Consider the following 17,970-nt stretch of genomic DNA (forward strand, 5'->3'; position numbering starts at 1 on the left):
TATGTGACTCTAATAAGTTAGCACACATTTAGTAAATTTTAATTTTTAAAAAATTTATAAGTTTGAAGATCAAACTCTATCTATCACATTCCATTTTTTTTTTTAAATATAAAAAGTCAAAGAAATAAGATATTTTTTAGCATTGCTGCATGTTCAGGATTACATTCTCTTTCTTATTGGTTTGAATTTGTCTGAATTTGTTTGTGTGTGTGTGTGTGATTCTGAATCCATTTAACAATTCAAGATCACAAAAAACAAATCATATGAAGCATGATATCAATCCATACATGCATATAATTTCATGCATGAATCTGAAGACTTATATACATTCCCCATTCTGTCAAACTTGGTTGCTCTGATCTGATCTTTTCATAGCAGATAAAAGATATGACCATTCTCAGCAGGAAACATTTACACAGATAAAAAAAAGTTCATCATTTGAAACACTGTATTTGATTCACAAATGCAGAAACTAAGCAGATAAGAAGATTTGAATCAATAGATAGATATAGTTTTATTGCTTCAGAAATCATCTCAAGGAGAATGACAATGTGAAACACTGAACTCTAAACACTGGTATAATGCCCATTTGATATATTTTCAAAAGAATTCTAGATAATGACATGAAACACTGATTCACAAATTGAAGGTATGAATGACATTTGTGATGACTTTAGATAGTGTTTTTATTGCCTTAGATTCTAAAGTCATCACAAGGAATGACATTGTGAACGCTCTAGTGCAACAACTTCTTGATCACAGCAACAGAAACACAAGAGAGACAGCAAGACAGAACACTCTTGGAATCTTAAAAATTATTCTGCTTAACTATGGAGAAGGCCACAAGATAGAGCCATTAACAAGATGGCAGCTTCCTTCTCATCTTGAGGCAACAATCTTGGATGAAATGCTGAGTTTTCGGTCGTTGTGATCTTGAACCTTTTCTTGAAAGGCACAGTGTGACCGCGGTCTGAAGACATCGCCATGCTCTGCAACTTCCTAGCCTTCCTCTGCCTTATTCCACATGCATTGCATAGAGACTACATTGTGCAACACAAATAAAAGATTAGAGAAAGAGAGATAAAAAATCAGATAAAGAAGTTAGATTTATCAATGAGTGAATGAATGAATGACAACCTTGGGGCCTTGAGGACCACTCCTCCACAAAGGAGTCTTGGTTGTCCGACAATCTGAGCAAACTCTAATAACATCACCACTTTCAGGAACACTGTTATTTCTTCTTGGTTTGCTTGTAGATGTGCTTTGATTAGAGTTCATCATCTTCTTCATCAATCTCATCTTGGAAGACATCCACTTTGTATGCTCATGATCATGTCCATGCTGGATGCTTGATTCACTGATCATCAACTGCTCAACTTGTTCTGCATCTTCTGAAGAGTAAACTGAAGTCATTGGAAATAAGAGACTAGACTTGAAGAAGAAGAAGAAGAAAAGAATTACATTCAAAGATGGCAGAGAAACCTGAATTATTGCAAAGAGAGATGTATATCTTTGTCTGCATGGAGACATCACTGTCTCTGTCTTTCTCCCACTTTCTTAGTATTGCCAAAAAGCATTGAATGCTTTAGCAGGGCAGGGACAGTAGGTTGCATCTCCATCAATTCTCTCTCTGAGTTTACTTCTCAAAAGTTTATTCAATTGATTATCACTAAGGATGTTATTGTTGTTTGTATGATCATAAGAGTGGATACGTATGATGCTTTTGAATCACAATCACACACCTGGGAAGCATTCAATTTCACCATTGATATGCTGTGGCTCTCTGGCTCTTTAGATATTAATGAGATAAGGAAACAATATGATCCATTGATTCAATTGGGAATGCATGAAGGGACTGGAGAATGTTGGGATTGTCCAAAACTGCAGCTTTAATCATAGCAAATTCCACATAAATGAAAATTACTGCAGAATCAACTATCAATTTCTGTTCTGACAAGTCCTTGAAATTCAAGTCAAAGGGGAGGATCTATGTTAATGTTGATCCAAATTGCCGTGAAAACAGTGGTGCAATTTATACATTCACAAAGTTTGAGTTAATATTGCTCGTAAAACCCATGATTCTGGATAATGTGGTCCTAAATCACAACCACCATGATGCATTTCCACACATAAATTCACACTTTTTCACATAATCCAAGCGGCGAATGCATGTGATATTAATTGTTTAACGCATACAAACAACATAAAAGTTTAAGCACATCTTCCAGATTAAAATCACAATTCCTTCATGGGACAAGCGAGAAGCGACAATCAGAAAACACATCCAAAATGCACCCACATGCAAGAAGCAAGTTAATAGACATTTTACAAGCTTGGTAAAGATTTGGCTTGAATAAGCTGTTTGAGGAGAGCTTTTTCTTCATCGATTTTTTTCTTCTCTGATGAATCAGTAGGTTTAACTTTGCGCTTCTCCTCCAAGATCCACTTTAAAAGTTGTCGTTGCTCAGCTTCAGGAATGGGCGGGAGTACTTTTGCAGGTGCTGCAGCAGGAGTACCGGGTGATGGCTTCACAACAGCTTTGCCCTCAGCAGGAGCAGCAGGAACCTCCACAACTTCCTCATCCTTTTTATCAGTCTTGTTCTGTGAGGTTCTTAAAAGCACATAAGCTGTACATTATGACCAGAGGATTAGTCAAAACAAGAACATTAAAGTTTATTATCACTATATTTGACAATTTAAATAAGCTACATATTTTTCCATGCATCACAAGCAAATTATCATGTGTTTACCTCTCTTCATGAGTAATTCCTAATTTATAGGAAGGACCACACACAATTCACTCTAATTAACTCTTGAATTGTCAATCAGCTTCTTTGCATTTGGAAGCAGGTTTGTGATAAACTTGATATCTTCATACTTAAAAATATCAGCAAGAGGGTACTAAGTGCACTCGTATCTCAACAACTATGAAACAACAGCCTTTTAGTCTTCTATCCTATTATGACTACCATCTCACTTCCCTTCTACCAAAAGTTAACAAACAAATTAAGATTAAAATGTTGATCTATGATATTGACATATAAACAATAGCAATTTCTTTTAAAACATCATTTGCGTCTTCTTGAACAACTGAGGCCCAGTTATGTGAGAATAGAACTAACAAAACAAAAAGGAAGAATCATTTCTTTCTTTTCTTCCTTTTATTTTATTTTATTTTATTTCTTTTGGGACAATTTAGACAAGCCGCCAACCATGCATTGGGAGAGTGTTGAACCCTCGAATCATTTCTTTCTTAATAACATTGAAGTCTAACCGTGCGCAATACATTATAATTATACAGAAAGAACGCAAGCCTCAAAAGTAAAGCAAATAAGATTATTAGAAGTAACCAAACCTTTGCAAAGCATTCAAGAATTATAGTTCTATAACTTTATATCAAACATCCATAAACAATAGAATACACCCAAAGTTATTACACCTCATATTGAACACTAAAACAAACAAGTGCTCACAGATTGTCACACTAATCTTCAATTCCATTGTCCAATTTCTACTATTCTGAAAGAACCGAAGGATTTCCAAAATCAAGTGAAGTAATGCATCATCATACATTGACTTGGTACTCCATCAAATTTACAATCAAAAGATCACAAATCACATCCTTCGAAATCTTTCAATTAAAAATTAACAGCAGCTATCCCTAGCGTTCACAATATCCAACAAGTTCCAATGCACAACAAGAACACTGATCAAGGGATCTCAAGGCACAACCATGGCGATCTACAAAATAACTCTACACCATCTATCCATCAATAATGTCCAAATCAAAAGCGAACAAAAAAATGGATCTTTTGACAAAACCAACCCAAATTGATCCAAGCATCAAGAAAGCTTCAAATTCAAGGTAAAACACGAGGTGAGAATTAAGACCTCCGACGGCGAGATTGGTGACGAGGAAGACAGGGATGATGCGACGGATGAAGCCCTTCTTTGGCGCAGGAGGCAGCGGAGGTTGAGGCGGAGCCGAAGCAGCGCCGCCGGCCGAGGACGAAGAAGAGGACACCATTAGAGCGAGTCAAGCGAGCTCGATCCTTCACTGACTGGTAGCGGGGCTTTACTTGATTTGCCTCGGGATCAGTGTGCTTCAAACAACCTTTTGTCTGTGAATATGAATAAATAAAAAAATAAAAAAATATATATAATTAATATATATATATATAATATTAATAATTATAATTTATGTGAAAAGTGATAGTTTTTATTTATTTTTTCAAAATTCTACCCACAATTTTTAAAATAAATAATAAAGTTATTATATTAAATAAAATTGATGTTGGGTGCAATAACAAATAATATGGCTAAGCAAGCATGGGTCTTCAAATATTTTTGTTTTTAAATTTTATATTTAGATTTTTTTTTTGAACTTATCAATATTTAATTATTAATCTTTTAAGATATTAATGCAAAAAAATAGTAATAATAAATAAAAATAAAAATAAAACCTAAACAAAAATACAATTGCTATCTTAAAATCTCTAAAAATAATTACTGCAGGATGTGAGTTTTCTCTCTTGCTCAATTTCTTTCGAATTTATATTTTATCACTAATTATGTATTTCTTTTTTCTATTTGTTTTATATCTAATTTAATTTGTTTAATTGTTGGATATTTGTTAAATATTTGTTTGATTATTTATTGTGAAAATTGTTGTGAAAAATGTTAAATATTTGTTGTGATTAATTGTTATGAAAAATTAATTTTTGGTAGATTATTTGTTAAATAATTGTTGGGTGAATAAATTTAGATTGTGAATTTGTGGTAAATTTGTTAATTATATTATTTGTTAATTTATTGTTTAACTATTAGTTGAGTTATTTGCTATTTATGTAGATATGATAGGCTTTTATATCTAAACCAAAATTTGAAGATAGATGTATATTTTATATTTTTGAAATATTGATTATTATCATCACAAATTTGAATTGATACAGTTATTTAATATTTATAAATTTTTTAAATTTGAATTTAGCATCCCTAAATTTTGTTGTGTAGTACTATGCAAATTTTGTTTATTCAAAGTTCATCAAATCTCTTATGAGAAGAGACATTTTTGGGGTTGGCATCATTGGCCTCCTATATTAGCCCATTCACATGATAAAATTTGTAAAAATTAAATTATATATCGGTCTACTTGATATACTTTAATGTTTGTCCGTCTTCTTTGCTGTTATGGTCATTGTAATATATATATATATATATATACACAAAAGAAAAAATTCAAAATTTATTAATTTTTTAAATATATATATATATATTTTTTAATTAAAGTAGATAAACTACAAATTTATTAAAATAATATTTAAATATTTAAAATAATAAAAAAATATTCCATTTTCCACATCAAACTTCAAGGATTAGCAGGGCCCATAATCTTACTATGAAAAGTTGAAAACTATTATAATGTTTATGCAATAAAGCCCATAAAAAAGGTGAAATGTCACCGCGGGGGACTATGTGGTTGGAGAGCGTCTTCGCTCTCTCTATCACAAAAGAAGCCTCGTGCTCGCCGTGAGGATTCCCGGGTTCCCAGTCACCGGCTCCGACCCCATCCGAGGACGAGGAGACGACGTGATCCCGTTGTCCGCACCTGCCCGAACCTTCAGCTCGCCACCCTTTGCTTTCATGGCCGATACCCTTCTTCGCTCCTCTCTTCTCCTCTCCCTCTTCAACGCACCCCTCCTGCCTCCTTCGCCCAACGCCGCTCTCCATAAGCCTTCTTCTTCTAAAATCCCCGCCCGCCTCGCTGCCGTCGCCTCCTCCACCCCTTATCCTGAAAAGAGGTTGTCTCGCTTCAAGGTCAGTGCTCCATCTTCGTTCGGGAATTTAATCTAATTTGGCTTATTTGGTGGATTTGAGATATAATAGATTGAAAAAACATTGAAATCTCTGTTCAAATCGAGGTTTTGGTTCTGTGCTTGGAGAAAGATTGCAACTTTATGTTTAGTAGGGTGCCTGAAAGTGCCTTTCAGGTACGAGAATGGGTTTCTGTTTTTTGTTTGTATTGTGTGTTGATTTAATAAGATATAAATCGAAATGATATTGAACATTCTTTCAATTGATGTTATTGGTTCTTTGCTTGTAGAAAACTTATAGCTTTATGTTCAATGAGCTGCCTTTTCAGCCTCATGGATGGGCTTATCTATGAAATTTAATGTTGTGTTGATTTGATAGACGTATATTGAAATAGCATTGAGTATCCTTTCAAATTGATGTTTTTGTTCTGTTCTTGGAGAAAGGTTGCCACTTGATTCTCAGTAAGTTGCTTTTGCTGGCACAGGGATGGGCTTCGCTATGGATTTTTGTATGTTCTGTTGCTATAATAAAACGTAGATCATGATGGATTTGGAAATCTTTCACATTGATATTTTTGGTTTGGTGCTTGGAGAAAGGTCAACCTTAAAATTCATTGAGTTTGGCTTTTCTGGTTTAAAACATGGCTTTTCCTTGGGACTTTTTGCATTTTGTTTAGATTACATACTGTACGTTTTTGGTTCTATGCTTGGAGGAACATTGCAGCTAACATTTACTAGTATTTTTCAGACAAAAAAAAGAGTTGTTTTTTTATGGAGTGTGAATTCTTCCTAGTGATTGGATTTTGGTTTCAGGTTTATGCCGTTGTGGAAGAGGAGGACGGACCTAAGTGGTGGGAGAAGAATGCTGGACCAAATATGATTGATGTTCACTCGACTCAGGAATTTATTGATGTGTTAAGCAAAGCTGGTGATAGTCTTGTGATAGTTGAGTTTTATGGCACTTGGTGTGGTTCTTGTCGAGCTCTTTTCCCTAAGGTGTTGGCTTTTGGTCTCTTGAAAATTGGATTTTGGTTTAATTATTGATCATGTATATGTTGCCTGGCACATTCTGTGCAAAAAATAGGGTATTATTTGTTTCATCTTAAATTAACCATATCATGGAACTTGAAGTAGCAATGCTTAGTGTTGTTTTTACATCTAATTTCTTCTCCTATCCATGCATCTCGTGTGGGGTTTTTGAATAAATAATTAGGAACGCCTTCTTATTCACCATTTCTTTTTATAGAGTTATTCTACCTCCATGTTCTCATCCTCCTACTAAATTATAATAAAAAGACATGGAGAAAGACATATTGGGATCGAACATTAATCATTATCTTTTCAAGCATTACCTGTGGCTCTTCTAGGAGAGCCTCTGTACTTGCCATTTTTTGTCAAAGAATGAGGGTAGCTGTTACCTTTTCGAGTCTTCATTTGAAGGGTAGTTACTGGAAAGGAAATAGCATGTGTGCTATACTTCTATCATTTGTCTATATTGCCATTTCAGTCAAAGTAGGTCTATTGACTCAAATTTTGTGCTTTAACTTAGTTCAATTGGCTAATTTGACTATTTAAAGTTTTAAACATGACCTTAGGACCATCGTTTAAAAGTTGATATATCTTTGACACTCGTTCAACTTTATGTCTTGGATATCTATCCCTGCCAAGCCATATTGCAGCTTTAAAATCTTTGACAAAATCTTTATAAATTTTTCACCCTCAGTGTCATCCGCTATTATTTGTCACGACATATGTAAACTGTGTGTTTTATCTCAATTTCCATTCATGATATGTTTATTGTAAGTTTTATTTTGTTCTCATTATTCGCACCTAATTCAATCATTTGATTTTTCAGCTTTGCAAAACAGCTGAAGAACATCCAGAAATTTTATTTGTAAAGGTCAACTTTGATGAAAACAAACCTATGTGCAAAAGATTGAATGTCAGGGTGCTCCCATATTTCCATTTCTACCGAGGTGCTGATGGACAATTAGAGTCATTTTCATGTTCACTAGCGAAAGTAAGCAACTTTAGTCCTAACTCTTGCATATATTTTTTTCCTATGGTGCATACTTCCCAATTATTTTAAATAAGTAAAAGAAGTTTCTTAATAATTGTTCTAAAGTATCTTGACATTTGTCGTCGTTGGTGTTTTTTTTGCATGAATTTGTTTCTCTTTCGATGTGAAACTTCGAACTTAACTAGTTGCTCCAGGTCAATATGGTTCATCATTCTCACAAGCATTTGTTGCTTCTTTGTCAAAATCCCTCTTGATTCATTATGATTCATCATCCTTTTGAAACTACAAATAGTTGTTGTTGAGAGGTCAATATGATCTCTTTGTTTTAATGATACCATGTGCTTAGGTTGTATACTTCTGCTCACCGGCTTTCGACTTTGCATAAATAACTGCAGTTTCAGAAGATAAAGGATGCAATCCAAACACACAACACAGATCGTTGCAGCATCGGTCCACCTCGAGGGGTGGGTGATCTCGACCTTCTTGGAACCTCAAGCACACTAGAAAAGCCTGCCGAAGCCCCCTCGAGATAGCTTTGTCCTCATCATCAGTCTTCAAAGCTTACGGCAGCTTTCGAACACTTCGTTTGTCATATATTAATCTCTCCCATTGATGAAATTTCACTTGTAGCTATATTCATCAACAGCCTGTACATTTTCAGATTGTTATCACGTCCATCATTCGTTTATGTATTCTATGCAGCAAAACAGTATATAGTTTGATCCAAAATATTTTGCAAATGTTGTCTCTGTGTGAACTTTTTAAATGGAAATGCTCTAGGTTCATTATTTGATCTTTTGAGATTTTACATGTAATTTAAGGATTTTTTTGTTGTTTGAAAAAAAAAATACCGTATAAACTTGACCTTTTTAATTGTTTATAGCACTTGTTATCTTATAGAAATGGAAATATTATTCTCAGGGACGTATTTCTAATTTCCTTGGAGAGTTTCATATCACAACTAGAGATGTCAATTTGTACTCTACCCGACGGGTATATCTGTACCCAGTCAAAGGTAAGGGTAAGGGTATGGGGTAGGGGTATGATTTTTTTTACCCTGAAAGGTAAGGGTAAGGGTAAAGGTACGGGTATGGGGTAGGGGTTACGAGTACGGGTAAGGGTTTTGGCATACTTTACCCGTTGCCATCCCTAATCACAAGGGCTTATTTGTAAGGTTTTTGTAACTATATAAAGGTTTCTTTATAATTTTATATTTTATAGGGTTGTGTGTGAAAATGATCCCTCGCTTGGCTTAAAACCCTGCATCTCAGCAGCCCCCTTCTTTCTCTTCACGGTGAAGAGGAGCCATTCTCGCCGGCGGCCACCAACACCGCCGCCACTACCGCGTCCGCTTCCCGGTTCCCAGCTCTCGCTCTCCATCCAGCTACTAATTGCTGGTAATTTTTAAATGCTAAGTGAAAACCCTTGGTGGTTTTTGTTAGATTCTTGAAGCAATGCTGATTCTTTGATTTGATTTATTTTATTTTATTTTTTCGTTGTGGTTCCTGATTCTATTGTTTGTTTGAGATCATATTCGAATGTTTTTGGAGAATTTTTTAATCAAATTTTTGTATTGGATTGGAATAGTATTTGGATTCATGACATCGTGGTGTTTTGAAGGCATAGAGATGACGAGCAGGCTATGGAGAATGTATGCCGATCATGTGTACAATCGGTGGGAGAAGACGGTTCTCTGGGATATGATTGAGCCCTACCGACGTCCCCGGTCCTTTACCCCTCTCGTCTCCATCTATATCGCTGCGTTCTACACTGGCGTCATTGGCTCGGCTCTCACAGAGCAACTCTACAAGGTCCCTTTCCTTTTTTTTTTTTTCTTGGAAAAATAGATAAAGAAAATCCTTGTTTTTTTAGGCTTGGTTTTATTTACAAATTTAATTTCATGCTGCTTTATTTAAATCTTTAGTTCATATAATCCATGTCAACATTTTTTTAAGAAAAAAAAGCAACATGCAGAAGGTGAAATATGAAATTGAGATATGTTATTGTCCTTATAATTTTAATTCATTCACAGAATTCTCTGAAATTTGATTTCTGTTACAACGCGTCTCTTCAATTCTGGGAAACTTGTTGATCCCCCATTTTTAGATATAATTATTGTTATGTATTTTTTTGTAGGATGATTGATTGATGTCATTTTATTTTATAAATTTAATTATCAAATTGTTCAAAATGAAACTTAGAATTTTTAATGACTTGTATTTTCTCTATCAAAGAAAGCCTGAAGCTTTCCATGTGTGATTTGTTTGTACCTGCTGCATACATTTGTGGGAATAAATTCTGATTATTTTTCCACTCAATGATAGAACCATGTTTTTCTAGTTTTTCTTCATTGGAGAGTGGACATAAGAGCTTGGTTAGTGGTTACACACTATTCCTTTACATGGATAATTAACATCCAAGATAACAAATGATCAATCTGCCATCTGGTGGATCTCTCATCACTTGCTACTATTCGCTTAAGGTGCTGCAAATGAATAGTATTTTTGAATGACAGAACACTAGATTTCACAGCCAGATTGTTTTTGTTATCTGCAACAAATACTTTCCACCGAGAAACGGATGTAGCCCCTTAACACGAAGCTTTTGAACTCCCCCTTGCTTTCCTTGTGCATATATTTGCCGTTGCTTAAGCGTCATGTATACATACATGACCATTAATGTGTGGTTGGATTAACAGAGGCTTTGAACAGAGTTGTGATTCTTTATGCAAGCAGGAAAAGTACTGGGAGGATCATCCTGGGGAAGCAGTGCCAATCATGAGGCCAAAGTTTTATTGGGGTCCTTGGAAAATAAACAGGGGTTCTGTCTTGCCTCCCAATCAGTAGAAGGATGACTGGCAGATAAGAATTGCATGTGAATTGTTTTAGGGAGGGCTTTGCCATATTTTATGATCTGGTAAACTTGTCAAGAGACTTGAATTTTCTTTGAATAAAGTTGTAAAAGATGGATGGCCATGGCTTATATATAGCATACTATCTTAATTTTAGTTTATGTATGAGATTCTGCACTTTTGCTTCTTCCCTGTTCAACATAACATGAGTATAATTATCTGACAAGAATAGTTTTAAGTTCCAGTTGATGTGAGAGATCACAAACTCTAATAATTTTGAAGCCAAACTATAGTTTACAACATTTTTTTTATGTATGTGTTGTGCTTTTAGTATTGATGGATTCAACCAACATTAGAAAATTGATTATAACGTTTGAAGCATTTCTTGATGTAGGAATTTACTTGTACTTTTCTCTTGGAATAAAATCGATTACTTTTAGTGATAATATTAACAGAAAAAAGAAAAATACAAAACAAGAATTTCAAAAATACCAGAACAATGAATAACAGAGAGGTGAACTGTGGAAACACCAATGCTGTGGCAATAGGTTTTCTCTCTCTCTCATTACAATATATATACAATTGACATGTTTATAATGCCTTAATAGAATCTATGCTAAAAGAATAACCTAATCAAACTATCTACGAAAACCAACATGTATTAAAGATCAACATTATATGGCTTTTCTCTACCGTAAAATCTTCATGATTGGAGTAGCTTCCTTCAATAATAACCTTAATAACCCTTTATTATTAAATTTGATTAGTTTTCTTTGACAAGTTACTAGTAGTTGAAATTTTGTATATTATTCTGCAATCAAAATGTCAATCCAACACATTATGGTTGTCCTAGTATAGTTTTTGGGATGAATTCAAAACAAAAAATTCTACTTTCTTATTGTTTTTATGAGTATTTGATGGCTTCTTAGTCTTTTGTATCATCTATACCCTTGTCGAGTAACTGAATTATACTAATATCCTTTAGAGTTTTTTTATTGCGTCTATACTCTAAGAAAAATCTGTATGCTTGCATTTATGTCCCTCAGCATATGTATGCTTTATTGAATGTTTCAGTAGTAATGGAAATGTGGGGAGTGGTAAGACATTGTCGAATTTGTTCCCCATATGTGTGCTTTTGGTTATGTATGCTTTCCATTTGTGTGTGGGCCACATTATGATTCTGTTAGTAACAAGGAGGAGCAAACTCCTAAATTCCATTTTCAATTATTAGGTTGGTAAGCTATTTAATGTAATTACATACTTTACAGAGAGCATCTGTGTAATAAAGCTATTTTGCTGGGTGCATGCATATGTATACAGATAAAACTTAAATTCATTTGCTGTTTTTGATATGAATACGCAAACTTCCATTTTCTCATAAACAGACTGGATACTGACATTTTTTTTATATATTTGTGCACCTCCATGTTTATTGGATCATTCTTTATGCATTCAATTATAGTTTTATATCTCTCTTTTTAATTGCATCTAAACCAAGCATTGCTGTAATGAATCTTTTCAGCCCTGCTACGTATCACCATATAAACCCCCAATGTAATTGCAACATTTCTGCCTTTACTAGCCAAGTCATCTAGTGATATCATTGACTAAAACTGTGATTCTTATCTCCTGATCACTTGTTGACTTGGAATATTCAAGATTTGCTCTTTATGGCACTATATATAAACTAGATTAGCATCATATCTTCACTTCCAACTCTACTTGTGTATTATGACACTATATCTGTGCCAGATCAACATCTTATCATTGTTTTAATGAACCCTCCCTCTTCCTATTTTTGGCAAGGGTACCATATGTCTACATTTACAGCGGCACCATGCTTCTCATCCTGTCAATGCTTCTCCTAACTCTCTTCTTCCTCTTCTTTCTTTTCCACCATTTCTTCTTGCATGCTAATAGCTCTAAGCGTCCTCCTGGATGCTTTGGTTGGTTCCTGTTCATCAGCCAGACGCTGTCCTTCATTTCTCCGCATGTCTCCTCCTCGAGAGGCCAGTTCCTTGAAGACAACATTCAGCGGTATGCCATATGATCAAATGTACGGATTATTATTCTGATCATATTCTGTCACTTTCTGCTTTTGATTTTGAGATAGCTATGGAAACATCTTTCAATCACATCTCTTTGCGCATCCAATGGTGGTTTCATGCGATGATGAGTTCAACCAGTTCATTCTCAACAATGAGGATAGACCGGTTGTAAGATGTTATTCCTAGAGCATTCATGGTGTATTAGAAGACCTCACTCTTCTTGGCCAGACTGGAGCTTCCCACAGACGTCTCTGAGCTGTGTCGCTTTCCTTCTTCACTGCCATGAAAACTCAGATCTCTAGCCTCTCAGACATCGAACAAGTTGCTCTCCAAGTCTTGAACTCATGGAAGATCAAGAAAACTTTGTCCTTGTTTGATGAGGCTCGTAAGGTACTTACCTTTAATGATCTTGTTATTTTTCATTCTTGATCTATTGATAATTAGCTATAAACTGTGTATGCTATTCGAATGTTGCAGTTTGCTTTCTGTGTGACAGTCAAACAGACACTTAACCTGGAACCAGAGCATCCAGTGACTGGTGAGCTTCTGAAAAACTTCGTAAACTTTATGCAAGCGGTTGTTTCCCTGCCTATTTACTCCCTGGTACCCCTTATGCCAAAGAAATACAAGAAATTTTTTAAAATTGTTAGAACTGGGCTAGATAACTCCAATAGGTATTTTCAATTGTTATGGTATATGCATTTATACATTATTGAATAGGCAAATCGCCAAGTGAAGGCAATTATCAGTTCACTTATATATCGGCAGGAGAAACGTGTACACATAGTTATTGAAGAAAGGATGGACTTTCTAGACATATTGCTAGCTCACAAGGATCTATCAATGGAGGAGAGACATAGCTTGGTTGTCGATATCCTGTTTGGAGGGTATGAAACCACATCTAGCCTGATATCGATCATTGTGATGTTTCTCTCCGACAACCCAAAGGCACTGAATGCTCTCAAGGTAAGCTTTATATATATATATATATATATATATGATTATTATGTATAAATCTATTGTAGGATTGGTCTTTGAACTAAAAAAATGGGTCCATTTGCTGAGCTAAGAAAAGAGTGGAAAAGAAGGACAAAAGTTAACCACTTTCTATCAGTCCAAAAGCACTATACTGGAACACTTATCTTTATTTAGGGGCATATGCTGCACTTTATTCTAAATCTGTATAGTCTTTTAAAGGTAATATATTGGCATTGCAATACTTCAAATTATTTTACCACTGCATAGGATGAACAGAAATCATTGCGGAAAGTAGGTGGTGAGAGGTTAGGAAGTGATGATTACAAGAAATGCGCTTCACTCGGTGCCTCATCAATGAAGGGCTTCGCATAGGGAACATAGTGAAGTTTGTTCATCGTCAAGTCATCAAGCCTTTTCAGTACAAAGGTAGGGCCTTCACCTTGGATTTGCATATTTGGTGATAATAACCCGAGATGTTCTTGGAGACATCAAGATATGCTTGCATTTATTCAGGATATGTATAAGATCAGATTCTCACTCTCCGCCTATGCTAACATCTCTTCATGGTTTCTTTGTTTAAGGATATGATTTTCCTAAAGGGTGGAAGGTCCCTCCAGTGTTCAATGCTGCTGTTCATTTGGACTCCTCTCTCTATCCAGATCCCTTCAAGTTTGATCCTTGGAGATGGTAGTTGGTTCCTTTACTTAAGCTTTCTAATGAGATAATTAGTCAATTCCCAATTGCACCTATGTATTAGAAAAAATCTCACCTTAAGTCAATTAGCTAGATTGGTTGGATTTAGACAAACCATGAAATTTGCATCCAAACCTCTCAGGATGAGGAAAGGCAGAAACAATTTTATCAGAGACAACCTGGTTAGTTAAGTTAGCTGCACTAAAGAAGGCTTACATAGTTACATTGAAGTACCACGTACAACAAAAGCTAGCTGATGCAGACTGGTGGATAGAAGTGAAAATTGAAGATTTGTGGATTTGTAAGGGAAATTTATTTCATTATGTGCAAAGATTTATTGGCAAAATTTTGATAAGTAATTGTTGGAGGAGAACTGCTTGAATTGATCTAATAAGTACAGAAGGAGGAGGCTGGCTCAGGGAAGAATTTCATGCCATTTGAAGGAGGACAAAGACTATGCCCTGGATCAGGCTTTTTGGCCATTTGATGGCTAGCTTCTTTCTCCACCACCTTGTCCTCACTTATTCTTTGACTCCATTTGATGAATCTGATGTCCCTATGTCTCTCCTTACATTGACTTCTAGAATGGCCTCCACATCCGTGTCCAACCCCTGCCTAAATCTGCTACTTCTTAGATGACAATAGTAACTCAATGCAAAATGGGAAGCTACAGAGGACGAACTTTACATGTGCCGTTTGTTTTAATAAATGGAACATGAGAAAAAGCTTTTTCTTTTTCCTGTTGAAATCTAGTTCTCAAAATCTAAAGAAGAACTAATAAAGCTTTTATTAGTTGTATGTCTTCCATGATAATAAATTATCCTAGAAGTTCTGTTTAAGAAAGTTTGGCTTAACAAATCATAAACCTTTTTTCAACATGGTACATGCTACTGATAGGTAGGAATTAAATTTGATGGTATGGAATATGGTCGGTTACAAATACTGACAAATGAAAAAGAATTTCTTGACTTATACAAGCCCCGCTAATAAGACATAGTGTCAATATGATTGTATCAATGTGATTAATGTTGATGACACATACAGACAAATGAGAAAGAACATCTTGACTTGACTGTATGGAACATGGTTGGAAAATTGATAAAATAGTTGTGGTCACATTGCAGCTATGCTTTTCATCCAGACATATGGGCATGTATTCATGACAATGTTAATATGATAAGGATATTTCGTAAAATGATAAAACTATCAAAGTGTGGTATGAATGTATGAATAATTCTGCCAAGAAAACTTTATTTTTGAGTTGTTATTCTCTTCCGTCTATAAATAGAAGTTCATATTCTGGATCAGAGTATTCATTATTTTATTCGTCTCATCAACCAGCTTCGAAAATAAAAGTTAAAATGAGATCTTGGAGTACAGCAGGACCTGCCATATCGATATATTAATTTATGAACAAACTAAGTGCATACACATATAGGTTCTGAAATGAGATTTGAGACACCATGCCCTTGTTAAACACTATGTATGATACTAGCCAAGGTTATTTTATTGTCTCCGGTATTTAGTTTTCAGCTCAAAAGTTGAAGAGAAACACATGTCATTGAAAGTTTCTGCATTTAAACTTCAACCATCAGTCCTCGTCAAGCGGTTTAAACTCCATGAATCAATTGGCCATCTCCAGAGTACAAACCTTCAAAGTTTACCAACTCCAGCCGTGCAACACGTTTGATAGATCTGGTCATTGCTTCCTTGAACAACTCTTCGTACCAATCGCATGCCTGCATTCAATAGAGAAGATAATCTCTCCTAATCAAAAACAATGGCGGTGTTTCTTTAACAGCTATGTGAAATAGAACTCAAGAGCATGACTATCTGGTGATGTTTGTCTTTGTATTTGATATATCCAACATACAAGGGGTGATAGTCTCAACTCTTGACAAATTACTCGGACTTCAAGTTCTAACTCGGTGGGCATGGTTTGTGGTGTTTAATTAATCCACTGTGTAACTACTAATCATAGTTTTGGATTCACCAGGGGAGCCAAAACACCTAACAACAAAACATTCCCTTATGTTGTTCTTTGAGGACATTGCTCTCTGATTGTATTCTTTCACAACAATAGCTGATTTAGTTATACTATTTATGAACGTAACGCAATTGATATTTTTTTCATGAGGAAAAAGAACAAACTATGCAGTTTTTCTTGCTCGATGCTTACCTTGATCTGGAATTCAATAGTAGCTCTAGCATGCAAGTTCATTTGTGCTGTGTGTATATTCCCATCCACTGACACCAATGCTAAAACTCTCATCTCTTTCAGGCATTCAAGTACATGGAGGACAAGGTCTATGAGAGCAGAATTCACATTCGCTGTTAGCCTCAGACTGATTTGCTGAACTTCTGATGATGGCGCAGACGCCTTAATGATTTCAACTCTTAACGTCGATCTAAAATTGGAAGCCTTCAAATGCTGTTCATTAATTTCATCAGTGGCTGGACATTTGAGTTTCATCTCTAACATTCTGTTCTCCAGCTGGAGTTCAGAGATTTGATCTTTCAAGGTCTTCAAGTAATCCTTTGTCTTCATAAGCACCGTCGCCCTGTCCTTCTGATGAAAAGTAAACAGAAATTCTTGTTGAAGACTACAAATATTGGCACCTTAAATGAACTTGAATGCTAACTTGCATTGCATACCTTGGAACCTGGAGGAAGAAGTGATCTGAGTTGATCAAAGCTTCCGTTGAGCTTCTCTCTCCGTCTTCTCTCTGATATCATGTGGCTTACTTGGTTGCTTGTCAGTGCAGGTTCTTGATTTCTCATCTTATTAATTCTTTGCAGCATGGTGATGGATTTCTTAATCATCTTCTGGCTGTGAAGATTGGTCTTAGGATCACAATTCACTGCTGAAGCTGAAGCTAAAATTGGACTGTAAATCCTGAATGAAGTGAATTGACCATAGTTTCTTGTCTTGTCTATCAAAGACTGCATTGATGGTGATGACAAAGAAGAAGTAGAAGAAGAAGAACAGGAAGAAGGAGAAGCCGAACTGATAACAGCCACCATTGCTCTTGTAAGTACCTCATCCTCGCTTCCATCTGGCAGTTGAATGCTCCATTGCCGTCTAGGCTCTGAGCTACCTGTTGACAGAGATGGCAAAGATGACGCCGAAGAAGAGTTGCCATTGTTATCAAATTCCGACAAATCTTCAGAAAAGAATTGCATCACATCCATCTCCCTGGTTATCTGCACATCAAGAATGCAATCAAATGAAGATCATCCATTGGAACAAGAAGAGAAATTATTGGACAAACACTTGGGAACTACTTGACCTCATTTGATCCTTCAGGTTCCCACCAAGGTAATCCTCCATTGTAAGTAAGATCAGAATCAAAGAACCACTCATCCATTGATGCTTTTGTGATCAATTTGGACAAGGTAACAAATTGTTTTATACCCTGTTTGATTGTCATGTCTGCATTATTATATGCAAGTTGTTGTTTAGAAAATAGCAATTAAATGGTGTTCAAACTATGAAAATTCCAGGTCCATGCTCACAAGGGTTGACGTGTGGACTTGGCCTTTAGTTGGATAAATTATGATGATAAA

The 17,970-nt window shown here is 35.4% G+C and overlaps 5 protein-coding genes and 1 long non-coding RNA gene across 9 annotated transcripts; 3 read left to right on the top strand and 3 right to left on the bottom strand.

Annotated features, from left to right (window-relative positions):
* Positions 1-490: 490 nt before the first annotated feature.
* On the bottom strand, positions 491-1,653 carry LOC120259145 (GATA transcription factor 23-like). 2 transcript variants are annotated; one of them, XM_039266688.1, is made up of 3 exons: positions 1,483-1,653; positions 1,138-1,403; positions 491-1,040 (listed from the first exon to the last, which is right to left on the bottom strand). In XM_039266688.1, exons 1-3 carry the CDS (start codon positions 1,520-1,522, stop codon positions 825-827), a joined length of 522 nt encoding a protein of 173 aa, XP_039122622.1. In that variant the 5' UTR covers positions 1,523-1,653; the 3' UTR covers positions 491-824. The 2 variants fall into 2 exon arrangements, with proteins under 2 accessions (XP_039122622.1, XP_039122623.1); XM_039266689.1 differs by having other exon boundaries at positions 1,138-1,391; positions 1,483-1,652.
* A 497-nt stretch (positions 1,654-2,150) lies between these two features.
* On the bottom strand, positions 2,151-4,099 carry LOC120258105. Its single transcript, XM_039265450.1, has 2 exons — positions 3,892-4,099; positions 2,151-2,627 (listed from the first exon to the last, which is right to left on the bottom strand). The coding sequence occupies exons 1-2, from the start codon at positions 4,025-4,027 to the stop codon at positions 2,326-2,328; spliced, it is 438 nt and encodes a 145-aa protein (XP_039121384.1). The 5' UTR covers positions 4,028-4,099; the 3' UTR covers positions 2,151-2,325.
* Positions 4,100-5,447: 1,348 nt separating this feature from the next.
* LOC120257910 (thioredoxin-like 2, chloroplastic) lies at positions 5,448-8,628 on the top strand. Its single transcript, XM_039265209.1, has 4 exons — positions 5,448-5,817; positions 6,627-6,809; positions 7,669-7,833; positions 8,229-8,628. Exons 1-4 carry the CDS (start codon positions 5,644-5,646, stop codon positions 8,364-8,366), a joined length of 660 nt encoding a protein of 219 aa, XP_039121143.1. The 5' UTR covers positions 5,448-5,643; the 3' UTR covers positions 8,367-8,628.
* A 447-nt stretch (positions 8,629-9,075) lies between these two features.
* On the top strand, positions 9,076-10,845 carry LOC120258115 (uncharacterized protein At4g29660). 2 transcript variants are annotated; one of them, XM_039265463.1, is made up of 3 exons: positions 9,076-9,230; positions 9,454-9,644; positions 10,569-10,845. In XM_039265463.1, exons 2-3 carry the CDS (start codon positions 9,462-9,464, stop codon positions 10,677-10,679), a joined length of 294 nt encoding a protein of 97 aa, XP_039121397.1. In that variant the 5' UTR covers positions 9,076-9,230; positions 9,454-9,461; the 3' UTR covers positions 10,680-10,845. The 2 variants fall into 2 exon arrangements, with proteins under 2 accessions (XP_039121397.1, XP_039121398.1); XM_039265464.1 differs by having other exon boundaries at positions 9,115-9,230; positions 9,460-9,644.
* A 1,436-nt stretch (positions 10,846-12,281) lies between these two features.
* Positions 12,282-16,783, top strand: LOC120259390. 2 transcript variants are annotated; one of them, XR_005536100.1, is made up of 6 exons: positions 12,282-13,122; positions 13,210-13,270; positions 13,501-13,698; positions 13,978-14,136; positions 14,292-14,397; positions 16,685-16,783. It is a non-coding gene; the product is annotated as an uncharacterized LOC120259390 (long non-coding RNA). The 2 variants fall into 2 exon arrangements; XR_005536101.1 differs by having other exon boundaries at positions 13,987-14,136.
* Positions 15,754-17,948, bottom strand: LOC120259389 (putative transcription factor bHLH041). Its single transcript, XM_039266981.1, has 4 exons — positions 17,694-17,948; positions 17,059-17,607; positions 16,583-16,972; positions 15,754-16,142 (listed from the first exon to the last, which is right to left on the bottom strand). The coding sequence occupies exons 1-4, from the start codon at positions 17,832-17,834 to the stop codon at positions 16,014-16,016; spliced, it is 1,209 nt and encodes a 402-aa protein (XP_039122915.1). The 5' UTR covers positions 17,835-17,948; the 3' UTR covers positions 15,754-16,013.
* Between the last annotated feature and the right edge of the window lie 22 nt (positions 17,949-17,970).

Source organism: Dioscorea cayenensis, chromosome 4, assembly GCF_009730915.1.
Source record: "Dioscorea cayenensis subsp. rotundata cultivar TDr96_F1 chromosome 4, TDr96_F1_v2_PseudoChromosome.rev07_lg8_w22 25.fasta, whole genome shotgun sequence".
Classification (NCBI taxonomy): domain Eukaryota; kingdom Viridiplantae; phylum Streptophyta; class Magnoliopsida; order Dioscoreales; family Dioscoreaceae; genus Dioscorea; species Dioscorea cayenensis.

What these genes read in the sequence shown, in the direction of transcription:
- LOC120257910 (XM_039265209.1), top strand. Translation starts at nt 5,644, where the DNA reads ATGGCCGATACCCTTCTTCGCTCCTCTCTTCTCCTCTCCCTCTTCAAC. An exon ending in AGAGGTTGTCTCGCTTCAAG is followed by an intron (nt 5,818 to 6,626) that starts GTCAGTGCTCCA and finishes TTTTGGTTTCAG; the next exon opens with GTTTATGCCGTTGTGGAAGA. An exon ending in TTTCATGTTCACTAGCGAAA is followed by an intron (nt 7,834 to 8,228) that starts GTAAGCAACTTT and finishes AAATAACTGCAG; the next exon opens with TTTCAGAAGATAAAGGATGC.
- LOC120259145 (XM_039266688.1), bottom strand. Translation starts at nt 1,522, where the DNA reads ATGCAGACAAAGATATACATCTCTCTTTGCAATAATTCAG. An exon ending in CTCTCTTTGCAATAATTCAG is followed by an intron (nt 1,404 to 1,482) that starts GTTTCTCTGCCA and finishes CAATGACTTCAG; the next exon opens with TTTACTCTTCAGAAGATGCA. An exon ending in GTGGTCCTCAAGGCCCCAAG is followed by an intron (nt 1,041 to 1,137) that starts GTTGTCATTCAT and finishes TGCACAATGTAG; the next exon opens with TCTCTATGCAATGCATGTGG.
- LOC120258115 (XM_039265463.1), top strand. Translation starts at nt 9,462, where the DNA reads ATGACGAGCAGGCTATGGAGAATGTATGCCGATCATGTGTACAATCGG. An exon ending in TCACAGAGCAACTCTACAAG is followed by an intron (nt 9,645 to 10,568) that starts GTCCCTTTCCTT and finishes TTATGCAAGCAG; the next exon opens with GAAAAGTACTGGGAGGATCA.
- LOC120259389 (XM_039266981.1), bottom strand. Translation starts at nt 17,834, where the DNA reads ATGACAATCAAACAGGGTATAAAACAATTTGTTACCTTGTCCAAATTG. An exon ending in TTCTTCCTCCAGGTTCCAAG is followed by an intron (nt 16,973 to 17,058) that starts GTATGCAATGCA and finishes ACTTTTCATCAG; the next exon opens with AAGGACAGGGCGACGGTGCT. An exon ending in CTATTGAATTCCAGATCAAG is followed by an intron (nt 16,143 to 16,582) that starts GTAAGCATCGAG and finishes TATTGAATGCAG; the next exon opens with GCATGCGATTGGTACGAAGA.
- LOC120258105 (XM_039265450.1), bottom strand. Translation starts at nt 4,027, where the DNA reads ATGGTGTCCTCTTCTTCGTCCTCGGCCGGCGGCGCTGCTTCGGCTCCG. An exon ending in CACCAATCTCGCCGTCGGAG is followed by an intron (nt 2,628 to 3,891) that starts GTCTTAATTCTC and finishes CATAATGTACAG; the next exon opens with CTTATGTGCTTTTAAGAACC.